The 23,294-nt window shown below is 54.2% G+C and overlaps 1 protein-coding gene across 5 annotated transcripts in view; it reads left to right on the forward strand.

Annotated features, from left to right (window-relative positions):
- ITGA3 (integrin subunit alpha 3) overlaps nucleotides 1-23,294 on the forward strand; it is a 33,488-nt gene that overhangs the window by 3,189 nt on the left and 7,005 nt on the right. For 3 of the 5 annotated variants that reach the window (XM_017540105.2, XM_017540106.2, XM_037742550.1), the window contains exons 2-22: nucleotides 6,302-6,429; nucleotides 6,753-6,832; nucleotides 10,389-10,638; nucleotides 13,508-13,594; nucleotides 13,985-14,192; nucleotides 14,640-14,836; nucleotides 16,489-16,577; nucleotides 16,715-16,851; nucleotides 17,018-17,104; nucleotides 18,009-18,076; nucleotides 18,149-18,285; nucleotides 18,864-19,013; nucleotides 19,118-19,215; nucleotides 19,481-19,628; nucleotides 19,887-19,955; nucleotides 20,540-20,619; nucleotides 20,701-20,778; nucleotides 21,325-21,427; nucleotides 21,577-21,759; nucleotides 21,948-22,070; nucleotides 22,762-22,875. In XM_017540105.2, the coding sequence (XP_017395594.1) occupies nucleotides 6,302-6,429; nucleotides 6,753-6,832; nucleotides 10,389-10,638; nucleotides 13,508-13,594; nucleotides 13,985-14,192; nucleotides 14,640-14,836; nucleotides 16,489-16,577; nucleotides 16,715-16,851; nucleotides 17,018-17,104; nucleotides 18,009-18,076; nucleotides 18,149-18,285; nucleotides 18,864-19,013; nucleotides 19,118-19,215; nucleotides 19,481-19,628; nucleotides 19,887-19,955; nucleotides 20,540-20,619; nucleotides 20,701-20,778; nucleotides 21,325-21,427; nucleotides 21,577-21,759; nucleotides 21,948-22,070; nucleotides 22,762-22,875 (2,614 nt within the window). Of the gene's footprint in view, nucleotides 1-4,369; nucleotides 4,918-6,301; nucleotides 6,435-6,752; nucleotides 6,833-10,388; nucleotides 10,639-13,507; nucleotides 13,595-13,984; nucleotides 14,193-14,639; nucleotides 14,837-16,488; nucleotides 16,578-16,714; nucleotides 16,852-17,017; nucleotides 17,105-18,008; nucleotides 18,077-18,148; nucleotides 18,286-18,863; nucleotides 19,014-19,117; nucleotides 19,216-19,480; nucleotides 19,629-19,886; nucleotides 19,956-20,539; nucleotides 20,620-20,700; nucleotides 20,779-21,324; nucleotides 21,428-21,576; nucleotides 21,760-21,947; nucleotides 22,071-22,761; nucleotides 22,876-23,294 lie in introns of those variants that run through there. The other 2 variants (XM_037742551.1, XM_017540108.2) reach the window with 2 other exon arrangements.

A 23,294-nucleotide genomic window follows, 5' to 3' on the forward strand; every position in this document is an offset into this window, starting at 1 on the left:
GATCCACCCACCTCAGCCTCCCAAAGTGCTGCAATTACAAATGTGAGCCACCTTGCCCATTGATTTTCAAACTTTCAATGTCAAATCTGCATAACATAAAGTAACATAGGCAAGAGATCAGACTGGAAGGAAAGAGGCAATAGTGATTCTGCAGCCCCTCTCCCTTTTGCTTGGTGAGCTTGAGCAAGATATTTCCCCTCCCTGGACCAGGTTTCCCCCAAAAGGGGTTGGACCTGGATCTAGATGCTCTCCCACCATTGCTGGTCTGTGAGAGGCAACTTGATATGGTAGAGGGAGAAGCGGCCTGGAGGTCCCATTGCCAGGGTCCTGTCTCAGATCTGTTACCAAAACCTGAACCTGAATTTCCTTACATGTTGGAGGGAGGGGAACAGCATGCCTCCTTCTGGGACGTTAGCGGGGCTGTAACGAGATAAAGTTTGTAAAATGCTCTGCACACGTGCCTTTCTCCAAGGAGCACCTGAAGGATTTCATGCTGAGGCTAGAACCTAGATGTAGCCTCATTTTCCATGGGCCCCATCCAAGGTGGCTGAACAAAGGGGTTCTACTTTTCTATCTGGGAAACTAGAGCTGGCATTCAGCCTGCCAAGAGCCCGGAAGGTTCTAAAGCTAATGAACCTCTGAGGGGCAGTTCTCTCCCTTGAGTATCCTTAGTCTTTCCTAAGGGTGGTTCTGTGTCTTTGCCCTTTTCTTCATCTCACTGAATTCGACCCCTTGGCTCTTTGGGAGAGCCAGCTGGGCTTAGCTGCAGCCAGCTGTGTAGCCAGATGCAAACAGCTGCCTGAGTGCACAGCTCGGAGGAACTAACTAGTCAGACAAGCTGCAGCCTCATATTCTGTTAGCCTGAAAGTCTCTTTGGAAAAGCAGGACAGTTCATGGTCCTGGACAGGCCCTTAAACTGGGATTTACAGAAGGTTTTCAGGAGATGCACGGACTCCCTGAAAGTGTACCCAAAATCTGCTGGGCGTCGTGGCTCATATTTGTAATCCCAGCACTTTGGAAGGCTGAGGTGGGCAGATCACGAGGTTAGGAATTCGAGACCAGCCTGACCAACAGGGCGAAACCCCGTTGCTACTAAAAATGCAAAAATTAGCTGGGTGTGGTGCTGTGCACCTGTAATCCCAGCTACTTGGGAGGCTGAAGCAGAGTTGCTTGAACCCAGGAGGCGGAGGTTGCGGTGAACTGAGAGTGCACCATTGCACTCCAGCCTGGGCGACAGAGCAAGACTCAAGAAAGAAAGAGAGAAAGAGAGAAAGAAGGAAGGAAAGAAGGAAGGAAGGGAGGGAGGGAGGGAGGAAGAAAAAAAAGAGTATCCAAAATAGTGCTATTTCTTCAGTGTCCTGAGGGTGGGGGGAGGGGAGAGCTCAGCTTTCATGTTCTCCAAGAAGGTCTCAGAAATGGTTAGAAACCCAGAGGTGGGATCCTCTTTGCTCCCCCATCACCTTCACTGGAAGGTGAAGTTCTCTGGACTGGGGTTTGTGGCCTACAACATAGGGGGCTAACTCCAACCCAAGGCCCAATCTCCTAGTCTGTGGAAATGAAGGTTGAGGAGCAGGCAGAGGGCCAAGGTGCTCTGGGTTTCTTGGCAAGATGCACAAGGGGTCCCTTGGATGGAGAGGGACTGTCCTCTGGGAGGTGTTACTGACACCCTCCCTTCTCCAGTACCTGCGTTGACCTTCCTGGGAATCCAGAGATCCTGGTCTGGCCTGACCCTGTGGGCCATGGGGGGTACCTCCAGTCCTTCTCTGTCTTTCACTTTTGCTTGGAAATGAGGGTATCTGGGAAGCCCAGGGCAGGGTAGCTCCTAGGAATGAGGTCATGCCTGAGGTAGGCAGGAGCCAGGCTCACCTGCTATGCCCTCTGCTAACAGCATGTTCCCCTGGGCAGGGCGGGTGCCTGGCAGCTTCCAAGGCTCGTGCCAGCAGAAATGGGCACAGCAGTGTGGCTGGAGGCAGGAGGCCTGCACATGAAGTATCTTTTTCCTCTGGCTCTCCCCAGTGACCAGTCTAGGTCAAGAGGCTTTCAACTGGACGGCAGTGGGGCTGGAGGAGCCTGATTTGCAGAAAAAGAAGCAGCAAAGGGGGCTTGGTCAGAACTAAACAAAGGAGGAAGAGGACCCCCTTTGCAGCAAGAGGGATTGAGGTTAGATGACACGGAGAATGCCCTTGGGGGTCAAATATAGGAAAAATACTGAAGAGCCAAGGAAAGAGAGAAGAACTGAGCAAAGCAGCCTTGTTCTTTTTTATCTGAGGCTTCGCCAAGCTTCTTTTCCCTGTCTCTTCTCATTCTCTCTCTCCCTCCAGCTTGTTGCCCTGGTTCTAGGGCTGAGTCACCAGTGGGGAGAGGGGGCTGGGTGGGCAGCAAAGGAAGAGTAGGGAAGGACAGGGAGGGCTGCAGTCTCAGCTACCATAGGAGCAGCCCCTGGGGAGATGGCTAATTCGGGCAGCAAGGCTGGCCCAGAGCTGGGATCCAGGCATCCCAGAGCTGCCCCCGCCCCTACTCTGGGGCTCAGAGGTGGAGCGGGCACCCTCCCCACGTGCCTCCTGGCCTGAGGTGGGAGGGGAACACAGGAGGATAGGTACGCAAGGAGTGAGGCACTGCCATGTTGGCCTGATGCCTGATCCTCTGGCTCCCTCTGAAATCCTCCCACGGAGCCACCAAGCGTCTCCCCAAGGTGAGGGAATCTGGGAAGGTGAATCTTCCAGGCTGCTTCTCTGAGCAGGATCCCACCCCAGTGACCCGTGGGCCTTCTCCTCTTTGGGGTGAGCCAGCCTGGTACCCTGAATTCTCCTGGGTGCTGTGCCCCGCCCTTTTTTGATTCTCCTGCTTTCTCCTTGGCTGTTCCATTAGCTTTGCACTACCCCAGGGGGAGTAATAGGGCAGGGGTGAGGACGGGCTTTTCCGGAACTTGGAGCTCAGGGGATTCTGCAGAGGCCAAAAGGGCTGTTTGCCTGGAGCCAATGGGAAGGTGAGGAGGCAGCTGTGGAAAGCCCTTGAGTAGTCATCCCACTCCATCTAGGGGGCTGGGGCTGTCTGCTCCCCCCAGTCCAGCCTGACTCCAGGAGCGGGGCAGCCCCATCTCCTATCTTCCTTGCTCTAGGAGCTCTATCTAGGCATCCCTCCGCTTAGTCTCCCTCCTCGCTGCAGCTGAGAGGATGGGCTCCGTACTGCTCTGGAAGGGGTCAGCTTTTAGATTTGGTGATCTGGACCAGACCCAAAAACAGGTGGCTAGCAGAAGTGCTCATTTGCATAATAATTTACATTTCATTTACATACCAGTAAGGTCCCTCTCACTTTCCGGATTCTCCGACCCCCACCACACACACCTGGCTGTGTGTGGCTGGAGGAAGCAGGATCCACCCTCTGCACACCCACCTTCCCCCTCCATGCGCAGGCCTCTGGCTGTAGACCCATTGGATCCTGGGCTGGGAGCCAGAGGGCCTTAAAGGGCCTCTGAGTGGGCCAAGTGAAAGCTAAAAATACTCTGGGGGGGTGAAGGGGGGGGCTCCCTCTGGAATCTCTGAGGAGGGAGGGAGGGGCCTGGGATGTGGGGCTGAGATTAGGGCACTGGCCCTCCCCCACCCTCTATCAGTAGGCATAAGGCTGGTTCCAGGCAATGGGCAAGAGGGTATAGGTGGTAAGGGGAAGTATTTCAATCTAATTGACATGTGTACCCAGCTCTGCCTGCTCAGTACCTCAGGAAGTTCAGGGAGGGGGTCCCTTTGCCCCTTCCTGGCTGAGTTGAAGGGGCTGGGAGGGCATGGAGACCCTTCTGCTTAGCCACCTCCTGTATGAGAATGTGGGTAGGGCAGCAGCAGCAATAAGGGGGCAACACTTCCGTTACAGGCATGCCCGAGGCCCGCCACCTACTGAGGCCCGGACCCCTTCAATGTCACTGTAGAAGATCCCCCACCTCCACCTCCAGCCAGATCTGAGCCCCCACCACAGAGTGACTCTGGCAGCCACTACTCCCACCCCCACCCCAGTGATCACCTGGTATCCTCAAGCCATGGAAGTCTCCCTATGTCTGTCCCCTGCTCTCTCTAAACCACCAAAGGAGTCCCTTCTTTTCTTTCTGCTCCAGGTTCCCTAACATGCCAAGGCAGAAGTTCCTGGGTCCAGCTGGGCACAGTGGCTCATGCTTGCAATCCCAGTATTTTGGGAGGCCAAGGCAGGTGGATCACCTGAGGGCAGGAGTTCGAGACTAGCCTGGCCAATATGGCAAAACCCCATCTCTACTAAAATGACAAAAATTAACTGGGTGTGGCGGTGCACACCTGTAATCTCAGCTACTTGGGAGGCTGAGTCAGGAGAATCACTTGAACCCAGGAGATGGAGGTTGCAGTGAGTTGAGATCATGCCACTGCACTCCAGCCTGGGTGACAGAGCAAGATCCTGTCTCAAAGAAAAAAAAAAATTCCTGGGTCCCTGGAGGAAGTGCTGGCATCATGCTAAGGCCCGTCCTGATGTCACAACAAATCAGAACCACAGTGCTCTCGTTAGCCATGGCTTCATATCAGAATACACTTTTGCAGAATAAACCTATTTATTCCTCCAGCAATCCCGGAGGTCAGCAGGAGAAGGGCTGTCCCCATTCTACAGATGAGGCACTCAGGGCTCAGAGAAGGAAAGGAAATTGCCCCTTCAGGCAGAACAAACCCTAGAACCAGGTCCCTGGACTCTCAGGCTGAGATACTCCCTTCCCAAAGGCTGCGGCTTCCTTCTCTCATCTGTCAGGCATGCCAGAGAGCGGATGTCCATGGGTGGTCAGGCAGTGGACTCATTGAGGCCTTCCCAGCCCAGACAGAAGTGACTCTCCTAGCCTGGCTGCCAGCCTGGCCCCCTGCCAGCCTCCCTGGCCAGGAAGCGTCACCCCTTCTCCCAGGAACACTCCCCAGGGTGAGGTCTGAGCTGTAGTCTTGAGGTACAGGCAAGGTCCCCCCCTTCCCAGTACCCGCAGGCAGTACATTCCTGACTTCCAGTGGGTGGAGACGTCCCAGGCCCCAGCATGCCCAGGCCCTGCCCTGCCCCCTCCCTGCAGCCTACACTCACAGGTTCCAGGCAGGAGCTACAGGCGTGGCTGTTGCTTGGCACTTCCAGGCTGGCAGGAGGCCCAGAGCCCAGGTTCTGAGCTGGGAGCTATAGATCGATAGAGTTGCTGGGGCCAAATGGTGGGGCACCTGGGAGGTGCCTGCCACCCGAGAAGGCCAGGGCTGTCAGGATTGAGGAGGGGCTCCTGGCAGGACATTTAGCAGCTGCAGGGAGGTGATGTGGGGAGAAGAAAGTAAGGTAAAACATGCTCAAACTGGGGCGCCCAGATTCGACCAGATGGTATGGTGTGGGCAGGGGAATCTACCTATTTAATAAAGATCCCCAGGGTTTCTCATGGTCCAAGGCCTGTCCTCTGAGATGCTATTTCAGGGCCAGTCCTTTCCTGTCTCTGCTCCAGCCACCCCTATGCTATGGGACAGACTGTCAGGGTCCTAAGCATCCTTGTAGGAACTTGCTGTTGTATCCCCAAAGATGGATTCTGGGCAGGCTGGGGGCAAGGCAAGAGTTCTCCACCCCACCTGCCGACCGCCCACCACATTGTCCATGGTGTCAGGTGCTCATCCCACCCCCTTCCTGTGTGTCTGTCTTAAGGTCACTGGGGAAGGATGTTGGATATCACCCAGGTCACTTAGGGACCCAGGTATCCAAGATCTGAGTCCCCAGATGGCTTCAGGAGGAAGAACCCATGGTTCTGACAACCTAACTCCCTAAGTTCTCCCTGCTGACCCCCCAGAATTTGAAGTGTCTGCCCAGAGTCCTCCAGTCTTGCTCTCTTCTGGCCTACCTTCATCTCAAAGGCCAAAGCATTCCTTCCAAAACCCAGATCTGACCATGTGGTTCCCCTAAGGCCCTTTCCGGCCTGCCTTTGTGTTCCTCCCTGGAGGCTCCTGGACTCCAGCTATGCTGAGGGTCTCACAGGTCTCCGAATCACCGACTGGCTCTTGCTTCCTGGCCCTGCACATACGTGCCTTTGCCCAAGTGCCCTTCCTCCCCTTCTTCACCCGGCGAACCCTGGTCATCGTCCTCAGACTCAGAATTGGTCACCTCTTCTGCTGGCCTCCTTGATGGCCCCCTCAGCCCTGAGCCTGGGCTGCTGTGCTCCTGCGTCTCACTCCGAGGGCACTTCCTTCTGGTGTCCTTCCCTCCAACCTGTATGTTGAATAAATAGCAAGTGGTTTGAAGTGGGGCTTGGGGAGTCTGAACCCGGACCCACCTCCCTCCCTATCCCCAGGCTTCTGGCTGGTGCCCCCCGGGAGCTCGCTGTGCCCGATGGCTACACAAACCGGACTGGTGCTGTGTACCTGTGCCCACTCACTGCCCACAAGGACGACTGTAAGCGGATGGACATCACAGTGAAAAGTGAGGTGAAGGGGCTGGGGAGGGGTGCTGGGTCAGAGGTCTGGCAGAGGGGTAGTGCAGACAGAATGGCCTGGAGGCGATAGAAGGTTTGCTCACACAGTTTCTAGTCGCTTCTTGTCCAGCTGGGAAGAGGGTGCCCTAGAGGGGAGGGGGGCTGAATGGGACCGGTGGAGCTCAGAATAATGACGAGCTGGAGAAGGGGAGTGGGGAGGGCAGCTCTGTGGGGGGAGGGCCCAAGAGGGACCCATCCCTGGCATCTGGAGGCTTTGGGCACTGAAGTCTGGGTGAGGCGCTCTGGTTCATGATCTCTCCTGTGCCCACAGGTGACCCTGGCCATCACATTATTGAGGACATGTGGCTTGGAGTGACTGTGGCCAGCCAGGGTCCTGCAGGCAGAGTCCTGGTAAGTGGGTGCTCAGTGTCAGCGCCTCCACCCCTCCCTGGCTCTCCCCTTCATCTCCCAGAGCTGGTGGAAAGCAGAGGGCAGCAGGGGCGTCCTCGGCGTGTGTGTGCTGGGGCCAGCACATGTGTCCCTTCCTGCGGCTGTGTGTCCCTCGCTCCCTGCAATCCTGGGGAGGGGGTGAGTATCCTGTGCTCTGCCAAAGCCAAGCACGGCCTGAGTCCTCTGACTCATAAGCTTCCTCCCCATACCCATGCTGGGTGCTCAGCCTTCGTGGGAACAAGTCGAGGGAGTCAAGGGAACTGCGAGGAGGAGAAAGGGCAGAGAGGGCCCCAGGCGGCTCAGCGCTGGCTGGCACTCCTTCCTGGGAGGCTGACTGCCGGAAGAGGCCCAGCCCTGCTGACCCCAGCTCACCCAGCTCTGGTCTGGGGGCTAATCAGATGTTACTTCCTGTCCACATTCTATAGTACCAGCCCCTGAGTTCTCAATTTCTGAGTCCCAGTTAGATATTTTACCCCCATTTTTTTTTTTCTCTCTCTTTTCTTTCCTCTTTTCTTTTGTTTGTTTGTTTCTTTAAGACGGAGGCTTGCTCTGTAGCCCAGGCTGGAGTGCAGTGGTGCGATCTCAGTTCACTGCAACCTCCGCCTCTCGGGTCACAATTCAAGCAATTCTCCTGCCTCAGCTCCTCCCGAGTAGCTGGGATTACAGGCACACACCACCACGCCTAGCTAATTTTTGTATTTTTAGTAGAGACAGGGTTTCACCATGTTGGCCAGGCTGGTCTTTAACTCCTGACCTCATGATCCACCTGCCTCGGCCTCCTAAAGTGCTGGGATTACAGGCGTGAGCCACCACGCCCGGCCTCCTTTTCTGTTTCTTTTCTATCTTTTTTCTTTCAAGATGGAAGACTCCCAGCCAGGCACCGAGGCTCATACCTGTAATCCCAGCAATTTGGGAGGTCGAGGCGGGTGGATCATGAGGTCAGGAGTTTGAGACCAGTCTGGCCAATATGGTGAAATCCCGTCTTCAACTAAAAACATAAAAAATTAGCCAGGAGCGGTGGCACATGCCTGTTGTACCAGTCACTCAGGAGGCTGAGACAGGAGAATCGCTTGAAGCCGGGAGGTCGAGGTTTCAGTGAACAGAGATCATGCTACTATGCTCCAGCCTGGGCAACAGAGCAAGACTCCGTCTCAAAAGAAAAGAAAAAAAAAAAGAAAAGAAGACTCCCTCTGTCAACCAGGCTGGAGTGCAGTGGTGCCATCTCAGCAGCCTTGACTTCCCAGACTCAAGCAGCCTCCAGCCTTAGTCTCCCAAGCTAAATTTAAAAGCTTTTATAGAGACAGGGTCCGACTGTGTTGCCAGGCTAGTCTCAAACTCCTGGGCTCAGGTGATCCTCCTGCCTTGGCCTCCCAAAGTACTAGGGTTTCAGGTGTGAGCCACCATACCTGGCTCCATTTTTTTCTTTCTCCCTCCCTCCCTCCCTTCCTTCCTTCTTGCCTGCCTGCCTGCCTTTCTTTCTTTCTTTTAGAGATGAGGTCTCTAGCTCTGTCACCTAGGCTGGGGTACAGTAGCATGATAACAGCTCATTGTAGCCTGGAACTCCTAGGCTCAAGTGATCCTTCTGCCTCAGCCTCCCAAGTAGCTGGGATTATAGGCAAGAGCCACTATGTCTAGCTTTTTTCTCATTTTAAAAATTGACATGGCTAGGTTCAGTGGTTCATTCCTGTAATCCCAACACTTTGGGAGACTGAGGCAGGAGGATCGCTTGAGCCCAGGAGTTTGAGACCAACCTGGGCAGCATGGCAAAATTCCGTCTCTACAAAAAATATAAAAATTAGCCCAGCATGGTGGTGTGTACCTGTAACCCCAACGACCTGGGAGGCTGAGGTGGGAGGATTGCTTGAACCCCGGAGAGAGAGGTTGCAGTGAACCAAGGTCATGCCACTGCACTCCAGCCTGGGCAACAGAGTGAGACCCTGTCTCAAAAAAAAAAAAAAAATTGATGTAATATTTATATATAGTGAAATGTACAGGTTTTAAACTTCAGTGAATTTTTACAAATGTATATACCTGTGTAACCAAAGATATATCTTAAAATCACTCCAGAAGGCACCCTTGTAACTCCTTCTAATCATTTGCCGCCCAGAAGCCATCACTGCTGCGGTTTCTGTCACCTTTGAACACTGTTTTAAGCTCCAGGTTGGCTTCAGTCACTGAAATGCCTTTTTGAGACCCCTGTTATGGATGGCTGTGGTCTAAGAGCTCATTTAAAGTGATTCTACACCCTGGATCCTTTAGCAGTTATTTACTCACCGCCCATTCAACAAATATTTAGTGAGCCCCTACTGTGTACCAAACACTGTGCTATTCCTGGAAGCTTAGCAGTGATTAAGATAGGCTCCGCGCCTCGCTGGTGGAGTTCACAGCTAGAAGGGGCCACAGAGAGCAAGTAAACAAGAACCAGGGTCTACTTCTGGATTTTGCCTGCCTCCAGGCTATTTTAAATCACCCTAGCCAGGCGTGGTGGCTCACACCTGTGATCCCAGCACTTTGGGAAGCCGAGGCCGGCAGATCAGGAGGTCAGGAGTTCGAGACCAGCCTGGCCAGCATGGTGAAACCCCAACTCTACTAAAAATACAAAAATTAGCTGGGCGTGGTGGCACATGCCTGTTGTCCCAGCTACCCAGGAGGCTGAGGCAGGAGAATCACTTGAACTCAGGAGGCAGAAGTTGTAGTGAGCCAAGATGGCACCACTGCACTCTACCTGGGTGACAAAGCAAGACTTGGTCTAAAGAAAAAAGTCACCCTATTCTAGTCCATCAATTTCCCCAATAAATATGTACTGAGCACCTAAAGTGCACCCAGAGAAGCTGTCATAGATTCTCCCCACTGTGAGGCAGCCCAGCACGTGCTAAAGAGCTCAGATTTTGGAAGCAGACAGCCTTGGTTTGAATATTCTCTGCCTCTCTCTAGATGTGAGATCTTAGGCAGGTAACTGAGCTCTCTGTGCCTCAGTTTATCTAAAGTGGGAAAAATAATCATTCCTATGCCATAGGGTCACTAGCAGGCTTAACACTTAACATGGGAGGAGCTTAGAATTGTGCCTGACATATAGGAAGCACTCAGGAAGTGTTAGCTGCTGCTATTATGATTACTGTCATTGTAATTATCATTTTAATAATGGTCCTTTCATTAAGAGGACAGGTCATCTGGAGATGGCAGAGAAGCAAGTTTCTTAATCTCTCTGTTGCTAACTCCTTCTAGACCGAGAGCCTAAACCCCACAGTCTCATCCTGCCCTGCTTTCCCTTTGCTGAGATCTCGAAGCCACTCTCAAATCCACACTTTACAGCTTTCCAAAAAGTGTCCCTGACCCTCAGAGCAGATATCTGAATTCTGGAAAAGAGATGCAGGTTTAAGTATCACTGGGAGAAGAAGGAAGAGTCAGGAGATCTCTGACTCCCGTTCGGCAAAGCCAGAGGCTTACAGGGTAAAAGAGACAGCTGACCTGGGTCCCCAGGCCTGACTAAGGCTGCCTGTGTTGGGGGGGTCCCCAGGTCTGTGCCCACCGCTACACGCAGGTGCTGTGGTCGGGGTCAGAAGACCAGCGGCGCATGGTGGGCAAGTGCTTTGTGCGAGGCAATGACCTACAGCTGGACCCCAGCGACGACTGGCAGACCTACCACAACGAGATGTGCAACAGCAACACTGACTACCTGGAGACGGGCATGTGCCAGCTGGGCACCAGCGGCGGCTTCACCCAGAACACCGTGTACTTCGGTGCCCCTGGTGCCTACAACTGGAAAGGTAGGGACCATGGGGCTATGTGGGAAGGAAGGAAGAGGAGAGACCACCCGGCTCGGCCATCCACGCTAGAGACAGGACCTCATGCCAGCATCAGCAACCACCATGACTCCTACTGTTTTAAAGCACTTACTATGTGCCAGGGGCACTTACACATATTATGTCAGTTAATCTTTTTTTCTTTCTTTCTTTCTTTTTTTGAAACAGTCTCGCTCTTTCACCCAGGCTGGAATGCAGTGGCACTATCTCGGCTCACTGCAACCTCAGCCTCCTGAGTAGCTGGGACTACAGGTGCTCCCCACCACACCTGGCTAAATTTTGTATTTTTAGTAGAGATGAGGTTTCACTATATTGGCCAGGCTGGTCTTGAACTCCTGACCTCATGATCCACCTGCCTCGGCCTCCCAAAGTGCTGGGATTACAGGCATGAGCCACCGTACCTGGCCTTTTCTTTCTTTTTTCAACATAGGGTCTCACTGTGTCACCCAGGCTGGAGTGCAGTGACATACTCATGGCTCACTGTAGCCTCGACCTCCCCAGGCTCAGGTGATCCTCCCACCTCAGCTTCTTGAGTAGCTAGGACTACAGGCATGTACCACTACGCCCAGCTAATTTCTGTATTTTTTGTAGAGATGGGGTTTCACCAAGTTGCTCAGGTTAGTCTCGAACTCCTGGGCTTAAGCAATCCACCCTCCTCAGCTTCCCAAAGTGCTGGGATTATGAGCGTGAGTCACCACGCCTAGCCTCAGTCATTCTTAAAATACTCTTGGCTGGGCGTGGTGGCTCAAGCCTGTAATCCCAGCACTTTGGGAGGCCGAGGTGGGCGGATCACGACGTCAAGAGATCAAGACCATCCTGGCCAACATGGTGAAACCCCGTCTCTACTAAATATACAAACATTAGCTGGGTGTGGTGGCATAAGCCTGTAGTCCCAGCTACTCGGGACGCTGAGGCAGGAGAATTGCTTGAACCGGGGAGGCGGAGGTTACAGTGAGCCGAGACTGTGCCACCTCACTCCAGCCTAGCACCTGGTGACAGAATGAGACTCTGTCTCAAAAAAAAAAAAAAAAAAAAAAAAAAAAAAAAAAAAAAAAAAAAAAAAAAAAAAAAAAAAAAAAGAAAAAAAAATACTCTTACGAGGCAAGTAATATTATATCCATTTTACAAAAACAAAAACTAAGAGAAGTTTGTTGCCCAAGGCCAACAAACTTATGGATAGAATACAGGTCCTGGACTAGAATACAGGTCCACCTGACTTCAGTTTAACCATTTACAGACTAATTTAAAAAATAAAACATGTTCATGGTACAACTACTACATAGTACAGTAGGACTTGGTAAAATAAAGTGGAAAAGTGTTCTTCCCCCACCCATCTTTCTGTTCCTCAATGTTATACGGGTCCTTCTAGATTTATTTTAGAATATATAGGTATCGCCAGGTGCAGTGGCTCATACCTGTAATCCCAAGACTTTGGGAAACTGAAGTGGGAGGATCACTTGAGCTCAGGAGTTCAAGACTAGCCGAGGCAATGTAGGGAGACCCTGTCTCTACAAAGAATTTAAAAATTAGCCAGGCATGGTAGCACACTCCTGTGGTCCCAGCTACTTAGGAGGCTAAGGTGGGAGGATCGCTTGGGCCCAGGAGGTTGAGGCTGCAGTGAGCTGTGATTGTGCCACTGTCCTCCATCCTGGGCAGCAGAGCAAGACCTTGTCTCAAAAACCTAAATAAATATCGCTACTTTCTGTCTTTCACTTATCAAAAGTCATGGGCACTTTTTCACGGTGATATATATAGGACCATCATTGTAGGGGCTGCAGAGTATTTTCTTGTAAAAGACCATGCTTGTAGAAGACCGCACTACACATGGTCTCACAGGGGTGTCTGTCAGCTTATACTCCCTCCATCTCTTTGCCTCCCTTCATCACACAGGTTGTAGCAATAGGGGCCCCTCCTCCCTTACTGAACCTTTATTGTTACAGAATCAGCAGGCAGAGGAGCCTTGAATCTCCTCCTCTTGACCAACCTGTAGCCCCAGGCATAGTTACAGCTCTGGGCTTACCAAAGGCTGAGGCCTCCACCCCCTCTTCCGGTCCTGCCTCCCACCCCCTGGTCAAGTGGCACCTTGGCAGTGTCACAGACACCCTCCGGCAGCAGCCCTGGGTGCAGGGGCCAGCTAGGCAGCCCGAGTTTGGGGTCAGGACCAGAAGGAGATGATGATGTGGAGTCTGACCTCAGTGTCTAGAGAGGGGAAAGCCATCTAGCGTTTAATATCCGGGAGCCTGGGTGATTAGGTTCTAGCAATGACTCTACATCCGCTTCCCATGGGACTATGAGCAAGTCAGCTTCCCTCCCGAGACTCACTTTTCTCATCTGCAAAATGGGTGTCATAATTTCACCTCAAAGAATTGTTAAAATAGGCTGGGTGTGGTGGCTCATGCCTGTAATCCCAGCACTTTGGGAGGCTGAGGCAGATGGATCACTTGAGGCCAGGAGTTCGAGACCAGCCTGACCCACATGGTGAAACCCTGTCTCTACTAAAAATACAAAAATTAGCCAGATGTGGTGGCACATGCCTGTAATCCCAGCTACTTGGGAGGCTGAGGCAGGAGAATCGCTTGAATCCAGTGAGTGGAGGTTGCAGTGAGCCAAGATGGCACCATTGCACTCCAGCCTGGGTGACAAGAACAAAACTCCATTTCAAGAAAAAGAAAAAAGAATTGTTAAAGAAGATGTGATTTACAAATGGCAAAGTGCTCACAAATATAAGGGGCTATTATTATCCTTATTTGGGGGTGGGGGTGGGCTGGACATGGCAGAGGAAAGCAGTGGTGACTTATACTCCCCTACTCTCCCTCCCTGAATCCCCGTGAAGGAAATAGCTACATGATTCAGCGTAAGGACTGGGACTTATCTGAGTATAGTTACAAGGACCCAGAGGACCAAGGAAACCTCTATATCGGTGAGTACAGTTGTGGTAGCCCATCGGGTGATAAAGGGGATGGGGGCTTAGTCCCTGCTGGAAAGGTGAGGCCAGAGTGCAGTTGTGACTAATGGCATTTAGTTAAAGTAGCGCACACGGATTAACCAGCACCTGTATGCCAGGCCCTGTTCCAAGCTCTCAAGATGTGAAGTTCCTGCCTTCAGGGTGCTCACAGTCCAGTGTCCAGGCAGGAACCGAGCTGGGATGGGGCGTGGCTACTGGCCACCTGGAGTCTACCTACTTGCCGTACTTGGAAGAGTGGGATAGAACATCATGGTGGGGGTCAGCAGAAGGGATAGGGAGATGGTCCAGAGTAGAAAGGGACAAAACTGACTGGGCCTTTGGTTCAATATCTTCCCTCTATCCCAGGGTACACGGTGCAGGTAGGCAGCGCCATCCTGCACCCCACAGACATCACTATTGTGACAGGTGCCCCACGGCACCGACATATGGGCGCAGTCTTCTTGCTGAGCCGGGAAGCTGGTGGAGACCTGCGGAGGAGGCAGGTGCTGGAGGGCTCACAGGTGGGCGCCTATTTTGGCAGCGCCATTGCCCTAGCAGACCTGAACAATGATGGGTAAGAATCCAGGGACATCCTCTGGGGCCAGGGAGAGCGACGGGTGGGGGAAGGCTTACCTAAGCCAGGTCAGGGGAGTGGAGGATTTGCCATTGTGTGTCTGTTTGCATGTTGTTTGCAGGGGTTTGCCATCAGGCTGTATGGGAGTCTGGGCGTTTGCATATGGCGTTTGTGTGACCCAAGCATTTGCTTGTTTCTGCTTGTTGTTTGTATGGCTCCGGGGGTGTGGGTTGTTTAGGTGTGATGTGCCTGCATGGCTTCTCCATGACATATGTCTCCTATTTGGTGGGTCATGTTGGCATTTCCATGTCCTTCCCACCCATGACCTATGGCCAGAAGAGCCATTTGCAGAGCGCTGTGCCCTGGCACAGTCACGCCTAAACAAGAACTACGCTGCATATTGGAGGCCGACCTCACACTCCCATTTCCCTCTCCTCTCCTGTGCAGGTGGCAGGACCTTCTGGTGGGCGCCCCCCACTACTTTGAGAGGAAAGAGGAGGTGGGGGGTGCCGTCTATGTCTTCATGAACCAGGCGGGAACCTCCTTCCCTGCCCACCCCTCCCTCCTTCTTCATGGCCCCAGTGGCTCTGCTTTCGGCTTCTCCATGGCCAGCATTGGTGACATCAACCAGGATGGATTTCAGGGTATGAGCCAGCACCCCTCCCCCAGTCCCCCTACTGACTGAGCGCCAGCTGCATACCAGGCTTGACAGGGCCTGCAAATGAGGCAAGATGGGGCCACACCTGGGGAGCTCGCAGCAGTACTAGAGACAGGACGTGCAGATGTGCAGAGGGAACAGCAGAAGCAAGCTCGGTGGGCCTCCTGGAGGAGCTCGCATGCTGCTGTGCAGCCAAGCCTGGGCTGATGGTGCACAGTAGAGTACTGATGAGGCACAACACGGGCATGGAAACTGGCCTGGTGTGCCCAAATCTAGCGGGTGTGGAGTGTTCCCACCAGAGAGGAGGCTGGAGAGGGAGTGGGGTGGGGGTGGATGCTCTGAAAGCCAGGCGGAGTATCTTAGGGATTTATATTTGGGTAATGGTGGTGGTGGGGTGGTGGGGCATCCAGAGAAAGTTTTAGAGCAGGGAAGTGATGAAATCACTTTGTACCTTGAAGGATGATTCTGGAAGAAGTATGGGATGAGCGAGTGCAAGGGTGGAGCAAGGCTAGGGGAGTTGAGATCAAGAATGTAGTATCAGGTGGGAGCCCTGGACATAGGGGTTCTCATAAGTATTCTGCAGGACTTGGGGACCAATCAGACCTGGGGTATCAGGGACAGGGGCAGACCCAGGGCTGGAGTCAGTGCCACAGGGGCACCTGGCTTATCTGAAAGTCACTTCTCTGACAACCTGAGTTTCCCAGGACATAGCTGAGAACCAAGAGGAAGGCAAAGGAGCCTCTGAAGAGCCAAAATCGGTGCCAGAAAGTTCAGTCAACAGAGGCCAACTGTGCACTGTGGAAGTCATTTGGTTTCTGCCTGGGACCTGCTTCCGCTTCCTTTACAGGCCTTACTAACAAGCTTGGCTTGCTAATTCCTTAGGCCTTATCCGATCAGAAGCTGCAAACTGGAAAGAGTTCAGCTTTAGAAGATAACCAAATACTTGGGGTTTATTTGTGGAGATTGTTTGTGGAGATCATGATTAGGATTTTAAAAGCCTTGACGCTTTCAGTAAAGTCCACTGTAGTTCAAGTCCCAGCCCCTGGAGTGAGACAGACCTGGGCTGGTTTCCTCTTCTCTACACTCATTAGTTGTGAAGCTCTTGGTTTTTGGAGTGTATCCTCATCTATAAAGTGGAGGACAATAGTACCCCCCCAACAGCTCTCTCATGAAAATGAAATGAAATGAATAGCTGGGCATGGTAGTGTATGCTGTCCCAGCTACTTGGGAGGCCGAGGTGGGAGGATCGCTTGAGTCCAGCAAGTTGAGGCTGCAGTGAGCTGTGACCATGCCACTGCACTCCAACCTGGGTGACAGAGCGAGACACTGTCTACACACACACACACACACACACACACACTCTCTCTCTCTCTAAATGCTTGACAAGTACCTGGTAGAGACACCAAGTCACCTCCCTCTCCTGAAGCTACTTTCCCACCCCTGATAGGAGGAAGCTGGGTTCCAGATGGTCCCAGTCTTCATCCTGAGCTGCAGAGCTCTGCCCTGTCCCTGATGCTCTGAGCGCTGCCCATCAGGGTAAGATCAATTCTGTTCTTGGCTCTATGGCCTGGAGCACAGAGTTAGGGACATGTGGGGCCCAGAGTACCTGGGTGACCTTGTCCTGCCTGTCTTCTGCAGATATTGCCGTAGGAGCCCCGTTTGAAGGCTTGGGCAAAGTGTACATCTACCACAGTAGCTCCCAGGGGCTCCTCAGACAGCCCCAGCAGGTACAGAGACAGAGATGGGTCTGCTGCCCCCACCAGCTGAGATGGGCCTTCCTTGCTTTCCTTCACCTACCCCTTCCCTGTAGCCCCTTGGGCCCTGCTCCCCAGAGCCCGTCCCCACCACTTTCCCCTGCCCCCAGGTAATCCACGGAGAGAAGCTGGGACTGCCTGGCTTGGCCACCTTCGGCTACTCCCTCAGCGGGCAGATGGATGTGGACGAGAACTTCTATCCAGACCTTCTAGTGGGAAGCCTGTCAGACCGCATTGTGCTGCTGCGGTGAGCCAGGAGGCCAGTGAACAGGGGTTGTTCTCTTCTTCATCTCTGTCTGCACAGAGTCTCATCTCTGTCCATGTTTGCTTCGGCTCCTTGGAAGCCTGGGCCCCAACTCTGGCCTGAGCAGGCAGGAGGCACTGATATCTGTCTGGCTCTGTTGTCTCTGCAGGGCCCGGCCAGTCATCAACATCGTCTACAAGACCTTAGTGGCCAGGCCAGCTGTGCTGGACCCTGCAGTTTGCACACCCACCTCCTGGTGAGATTGCGCTGCCCACCTACTCCTCATTCCAGCAGGCCAGGAGGGGCCCCAGCTCCCAAACCCCTCCCCTGGCCTCCTGTCATCCCACCTTTAGAAATCTGATTCTTGGGGCCAGCATTTACCCTCTCTACCCAACCTCATTAAAAAGCAAAATTCCTTGGAAGAGGTAATGGATGAATTGGGGGTCAGTAGAGTATAGTGGTTCAAAGTGGGAGCTCTGGACTGCCTGATTCAAATCCCAGCTATGCCAGTGCAGGGGTAGGCTCTGGGGAGCGAAGTCCCAGGGGAAGGGGAAAAGGGACGCATTTAAGTGGATGGATATGGAGGAGAGTCTCCTCGGGCAAATTATTAATCCCTCTGAGGCTCAGATTTCTTGCTTGTAAAACAGAATTGATAATAACCAATTCACAGGGCTGTGATAATTAAATGAGATAATATACAAAAAGTCCTTAGCACAGCACTGCATATACCCTAAGTGCTCAAAACATGTTAGTTGCTAAGAAAGTGACAGTACTGATGGTGATAACTTCGAGGTCTTTATGTGAATGAGGATTTTGGATCAGAAGGCAAAGGCATACAGAGCAGGGAAACGGGGTGAGTGACGCAGGATCTGGACTGGGGATTGCTGCCTGGGTTCCGGACTGGACTCAGACAAGTCCTTCTGGGCCCTGGGCCTCAGTTTCCCCATTGGTGACCTCTAACCCTATTTTCTTTGGCTCTAAGGGAAGTGGAAGGGAAGGGGCCAGGGGCACCACAGACCCACTTTGTGGACTCTCCAGTTTTGTCCCTGCCTCTCTCCAGAAGGGCCTTGGTTTCCTTTTGCCCAGTACAGAGGCGAGAGCTAGGGCCTGGATGTGTGTGTCCCCCTGTGACCCGGCCCTCCTGTACATCCCTCCAACAGTGTGCAAGTGGAGCTATGCTTTGCCTACAACCAGAGTGCTGGAAACCCCAACTACAGGCGAAACATCAGTGAGTGCTGGTGTGCAGGGTGAAAGGGGTATGCTTCTCTGGCCCCTTGCTGACCACTCTGTCTACCTGTAGCCCTGGCCTACACTCTGGAGGCTGACAGGGACCGCCGCCCACCCCGGCTCCATTTTGCCGGCAGTGAGTCCGCGGTCTTCCATGGCTTCTTCTCTATGCCGGAGATGCGCTGCCAGAAGCTGGAGCTGCTCCTGATGGTGAGGGAGGAGCAAGGGGCAGGATGAGGGCTCCTGGGCTCCTGGAGGAGGTGACCAGTGTCCCCCTAGATCAATGGTGAGGGACACGGGTCTCCCCAGAGACACGTTGGGGATATTGGTTTGGAAGGCTTTCGGTCTTTAGGGGTACAGTGCACAGCGCCCACACATGAGGAAAGATGGAGACCCTTGGGGTGGGGATGGCGCCAAAGGGCTTATTACCTCCAAGAAAAGTGAGGGGTATGGGAGCTCATGGCTCAACCCATCTCTGGGAAAAGGGGTCCCTGAGTGGGGGTAAGCTCAGTCCCTCTCTGGGACATCAGGGTAGAAGGAGCTCAGCCTGGGGGCCCTGTGGATGAGGAGGTGAAGGGACCTTTGAGGAGGAGAAGCACTGTCTTTCCTCTTGAAGGGTCAGGAGGGTAGGAAGTTGCAATATGGCGATCCGACTAGAGGGAGTTCAGCCTGTAAGGTTTTCAAGGTGGAAGGGCCCCCAGCTCTTCTCTGTGGTTCAGGGTGGTGTGAGGAATCAGCTGGGGCAGGGAGCAGTGCAGGGCGGGGCTCAGCTCACCCTCTCTCCCCAGGACAACCTCCGTGACAAACTCCGGCCCATCATCATCTCCATGAACTACTCTTTACCTTTGCGGATGCCCGATCGCCCTCGACTGGGGCTCCGGTCCCTGGACGCCTACCCCGTCCTCAACGAGGCACAGTCTCTGGAGAACCACACTGAGGTGGGTGGGGCCGGGGCCTGGACTGGAAGACCAGGGACCAGGAGGGCGGTGGCGCAAGAAGGCACTGGGTGTGGTGTGACCCTCACACCTCCGGCCACCCCCAGATCCAGTTCCAGAAGGAGTGCGGGCCTGACAACAAGTGTGAGAGTAACTTGCAGATGCGGGCAGCCTTCGTGTCGGAGCAGCTGCGGAAGCTGAGCAGGTGGCCAAGGGTGGGGCGGGGCTTCCTTGACTGGCAGGGTGGGGGCGGAGCCTCATGCCAGGGCAAGCCCGAGGGGCGGGGCTTTAGCGGGACAGATGGGATCGTCAGAAAAGGGGCTTTCTTCTCCAGGTAAGACTAGAGGGTGAGGTCTGGCTGTCTTGAGAAGGGGCTTTTCTCACCTAGGAGACCCCAGGGGCGGGGCCTAGTTGATCTTGGAGGGCCCTGGGGGCGGGGCTTTGGTTGAGTCCTGGCCTCCTGCTCTCAGGCTCCAGTATAGCAGAGACGTCCGGAAACTGCTCCTGAGCATCAACGTGACGAACCCTCGGACTTCGGATCGCGTCGGGGAGGATGCCCACGAGGCGCTGCTCACCCTGGTGGTGCCTCCCGCCCTGCTGCTGTCCTCAGTGCGCCCCGTGAGTGCCCGCCGGCCGGCTCAGAGCCCAAGCAGGGCTCCACCGCGGCTTTGCATCCCCATATGCATGTCCTGTGCAGGTGTTGTCATCTGCCACGTGCCCCCCTCCTCTGGTCTGGGCCTCCTCCGGGGCCTTATCATCTTTGCTGCTTGGAGAACCCGGTTCTCAAGCTCTAGGGCTTCTGACACTGCACCACGGAGGAGGGAGGACAAGCCCTACTTTGACCCGACCCTGACCTAATTATTCTCCTTTCCTCAGCCTGGGGCCTGCCAAGATAATGAGACCATCTTTTGTGAGCTGGGGAACCCCTTCAAACGGAACCAGAGGGTGAGCACTGGCCACATCCTCCCAGCACTCCTGGGTCCCCTCCGATGAGCTCCTTGTCCTTCTAGCTTCTGCTTGCCTGCTTCCCGGGCTCCCTCGAAGTGGGGAGCCACAGTGAGGGAGGGGAGACCCACTAGAGGGTGAGAAGAGGCCCAGAAACTAAGACAAATGGGGCTGCTAGGGAGCTGTGCACAAAGCTAGAGCAGGTGAGGGGGAGGAAACCAGTTTTACCAAGTATCAGCTGTGCGCCGGCCCCTGAGCCCAGCACGGTGCTTCTTTGATATCATTCTCACAGCCTTCTGCGGAGGTAGATGCTCTTTTACAGAAGAGGAAACACACACTTAGAAAGTTTCAGTGACCTGCTCAAGGCTGCGTAGCTCAAAAGTAGCAGAGCTGCGACCCCCACGGAGGAAAAGGGGAAAGGGAGACAGAGGTGAGATAGGGAGGTGGAGACCCCTCGCCCAGAACAGGAGGAGGAGGAGGAGGAGAAGGCCAGAAAGCCAACTAGAATAGTGTGCAGGAGCCCCCCTTCCCCATGATATCACCCCCGCCGGGCCCCATCTCTGCCTCCCTGACTCTTTTGGCAGATGGAGCTGCTCATCGCCTTTGAGGTCACTGGGGTGACCCTGCACACAAGGGAGCTTCAGGTGCTGCTGCAGCTCTCCACGTGAGTGACCTTGAGAAGCCAGTCTGGGTCAGGGCTGAGGTATCCTGGATCACCTTCCTACCCCCTGCATTTCCTTCCAAGGTCAAGTCACCAGGACAACCTGCAGCCCATGACCCTGACTCTGCTGGTGGACTATACACTCCAGACCTCGCTCAGCATGTGGGTACCACTCTCCATACCCTCCCCCCCCAGCCTGCTGTGCCTGAGCTAGGGGTTCCCTATCCCCAAGGTACCTTCCAAGCTCCTCTGACACCTCTCTTGGCCCATTGTCCTCAGGCCTCTACCTCCCCTGGGTCATCCTTTCCTTAACAACACCAGTCACTGTTATTATTGTTACTATGATTATTCCCCCTCTAAGCAGGCAGAAGTGGAGGAATCAGCAAGCTGGGGGCTAAGGTGTTGTCCCTCCCATTTTATAAGAGCTCATTGTGTTAAGGGTTTTATATCCATCGTCTCAATGAATTCTCACAGCAGCCCTATGGTACAACAGCCATAATTAAGTCCATTTTACAGATGAGGAGACCGAGGCTCAGGGAGGATAAATAGCTTGCTTGAGTCCATACAGCTGGTAAATGGCAGAGCTGGGGTTTCTATTGAGGTGCCTGATGTCGGAGGGGCTGTAGTTAACCAGCTTTCATGCCCACCCCTTCTGCCAGGGCTCTGGTCTCCTGTCCCCCATGACTCCAGCATCCTTCTTACCCTTAGGGTAAATCACCGGCTACAAAGCTTCTTTGGGGGGACAGTGATGGGCGAGTCTGGCATGAAAACTGTGGAGGATGTGGGAAGCCCCCTCAAGTATGAATTCCAGGTAAGGGGCTCTCTGGGGTCCTGGGCTGGGGACTCATAGGAAGGATGGTTTTTATTTTTTCTGAGGTCTGAAGGTGGGAGGGTTGGGGGTTGGTAAGATGGAGGTGGTTTTCCAGGAGAGAATGACCATGACACATCTTGTGCCCACAGGTGGGCCCAATGGGGGAGGGGCTGGTGGGCCTGGGGACCCTGGTCCTAGGTCTGGAGTGGCCCTATGAAGTCAGCAATGGCAAGTGGCTGCTGTACCCCACGGAGATCACGGTCCATGGCAATGGGTCCTGGCCCTGCCAACCACCTGGAGACCTCGTCAACCCTCTCAACCTCACCCTTTCTGTAAGGACACCATCAGGGATATTTGATTTGCATCTCATTTGCATGCTGCAGGGCAGAAGGGGCCAGTGTCTTTCCCTCCCTCCCCTCATATCCCTTTGGCAACCTGTCTCTTCCCCCCTTTCCCCTCTGGCAACCCTTCTCCCAATTCTTCCTCTGCCCTGCCAGCAAATCTCCTCTTTCCTTTCCAGGACCCTGGGGACAGGCCGTCATCCCCACAGCGCAGGCGGCGACAGCTGGATCCAGGGGGAGGCCAGGGCCCCCCGCCTGTCACTCTGGCTGCTGCCAAAAAAGCCAAGTCTGAGACTGTGCTGGTGAGTGGCCGGGGTGGGGTTGGAAGGGACTGCATCCACCCCATCACAGGGTGCCTGGGCACCAGGGGCACACAAAGCAAGGGAGACCTCAGTGTGATGAGGTGATGAGGCCCCTGCCCTTGGGAGCCTCCACACACAGCAGGGAGCCTCACCTCCTGCCCTCGGAGGGTGCTTCGCTCTGATGGGGAAGCATCGAAGACAAGGGACCAAAGGAGGAGACCCTGGCTAAGGAGCCCCAGCCTGCTGGGGATGATAGAGCTGCTCAGAGCCTTGGCGGCAGGAGGCAGTGTGGGGCAGGGCATTGTGGGTGGTGTGCGTGCCCTCTGCGGGTAGGGAGAGGAAAGCTGGCCTGGCAAGGAGGTTGAAGCCCAGCTGGGTAGAGAGTGGGGAGTGGGGTCCCAGGGGCAGGGAGCCGGCAGGGAAGCGGGTGTAGGAGGTTGGGCCCTGTTTACATGAGCAGGGGCCAGATTCCATGGTATCCATCTGTCTGGCATTATATGAGTTTTGCCCAAAGACTGTGTCTGAAAAGCATAACTGTGAGGTGGGGGCGTGTGCGTTAGTGAAAGGATGTCAGGCCCCTTCGGGTCACCCAGAGGTGAAACAAAGCCTGGGAAGGCGGCAGGTAAGGGGCACAGCGTGAGGAATCTGAAGGCCCAGACCGTGTCACGTCTTGCGTTCCCTGCCTCCTCAGACCTGTGCCACTGGCCGTGCCCGCTGTGTGTGGCTGGAGTGCCCCATCCCTGATGCCCCCATTGTCACCAACGTGACCGTGAAGGCACGAGTGTGGAACAGCACCTTCATCGAGGTCAGTGCCTGGGTCTGAAGGTCTCCCCACCACCCATCCCAGCGGGGAGGACCAGGGTCGTAACAGGGCTGCGTGTGAGAGCTGGGCTGCATGGTTGTGCATGTGTTTGTCTCCAGCCAAAATGACCTCTCCCGTGTCCATTATGTATCCATTACTTCCCACCTCTGTGCCTTTCCCCAGGCTATTCCTTCACCCTGGAATGCCCGCTTCCCCTCTGTCATCTCGGCATGTAAACTCCTACTTGGTTTTCAAGGTCTCTGTCAGATGCTTCCCATCAGTGAGGTCTTTTCTGGCTCTTCCAGCTGAAAATGACCTCTCTTCTAAAGGACACCCACCTAACTTTTTCAGAAGCCACATGTGCCTTTATCACACTTGACTCTGGGTTGCAATGACACGTGCCAACCTTCTCGTGCCATCTA

This window comes from Cebus imitator, unplaced genomic scaffold (assembly GCF_001604975.1).
Source record: "Cebus imitator isolate Cc_AM_T3 unplaced genomic scaffold, Cebus_imitator-1.0 Scaffold123, whole genome shotgun sequence".
In the NCBI taxonomy this organism is placed as follows: Eukaryota; Metazoa; Chordata; class Mammalia; order Primates; family Cebidae; genus Cebus; species Cebus imitator.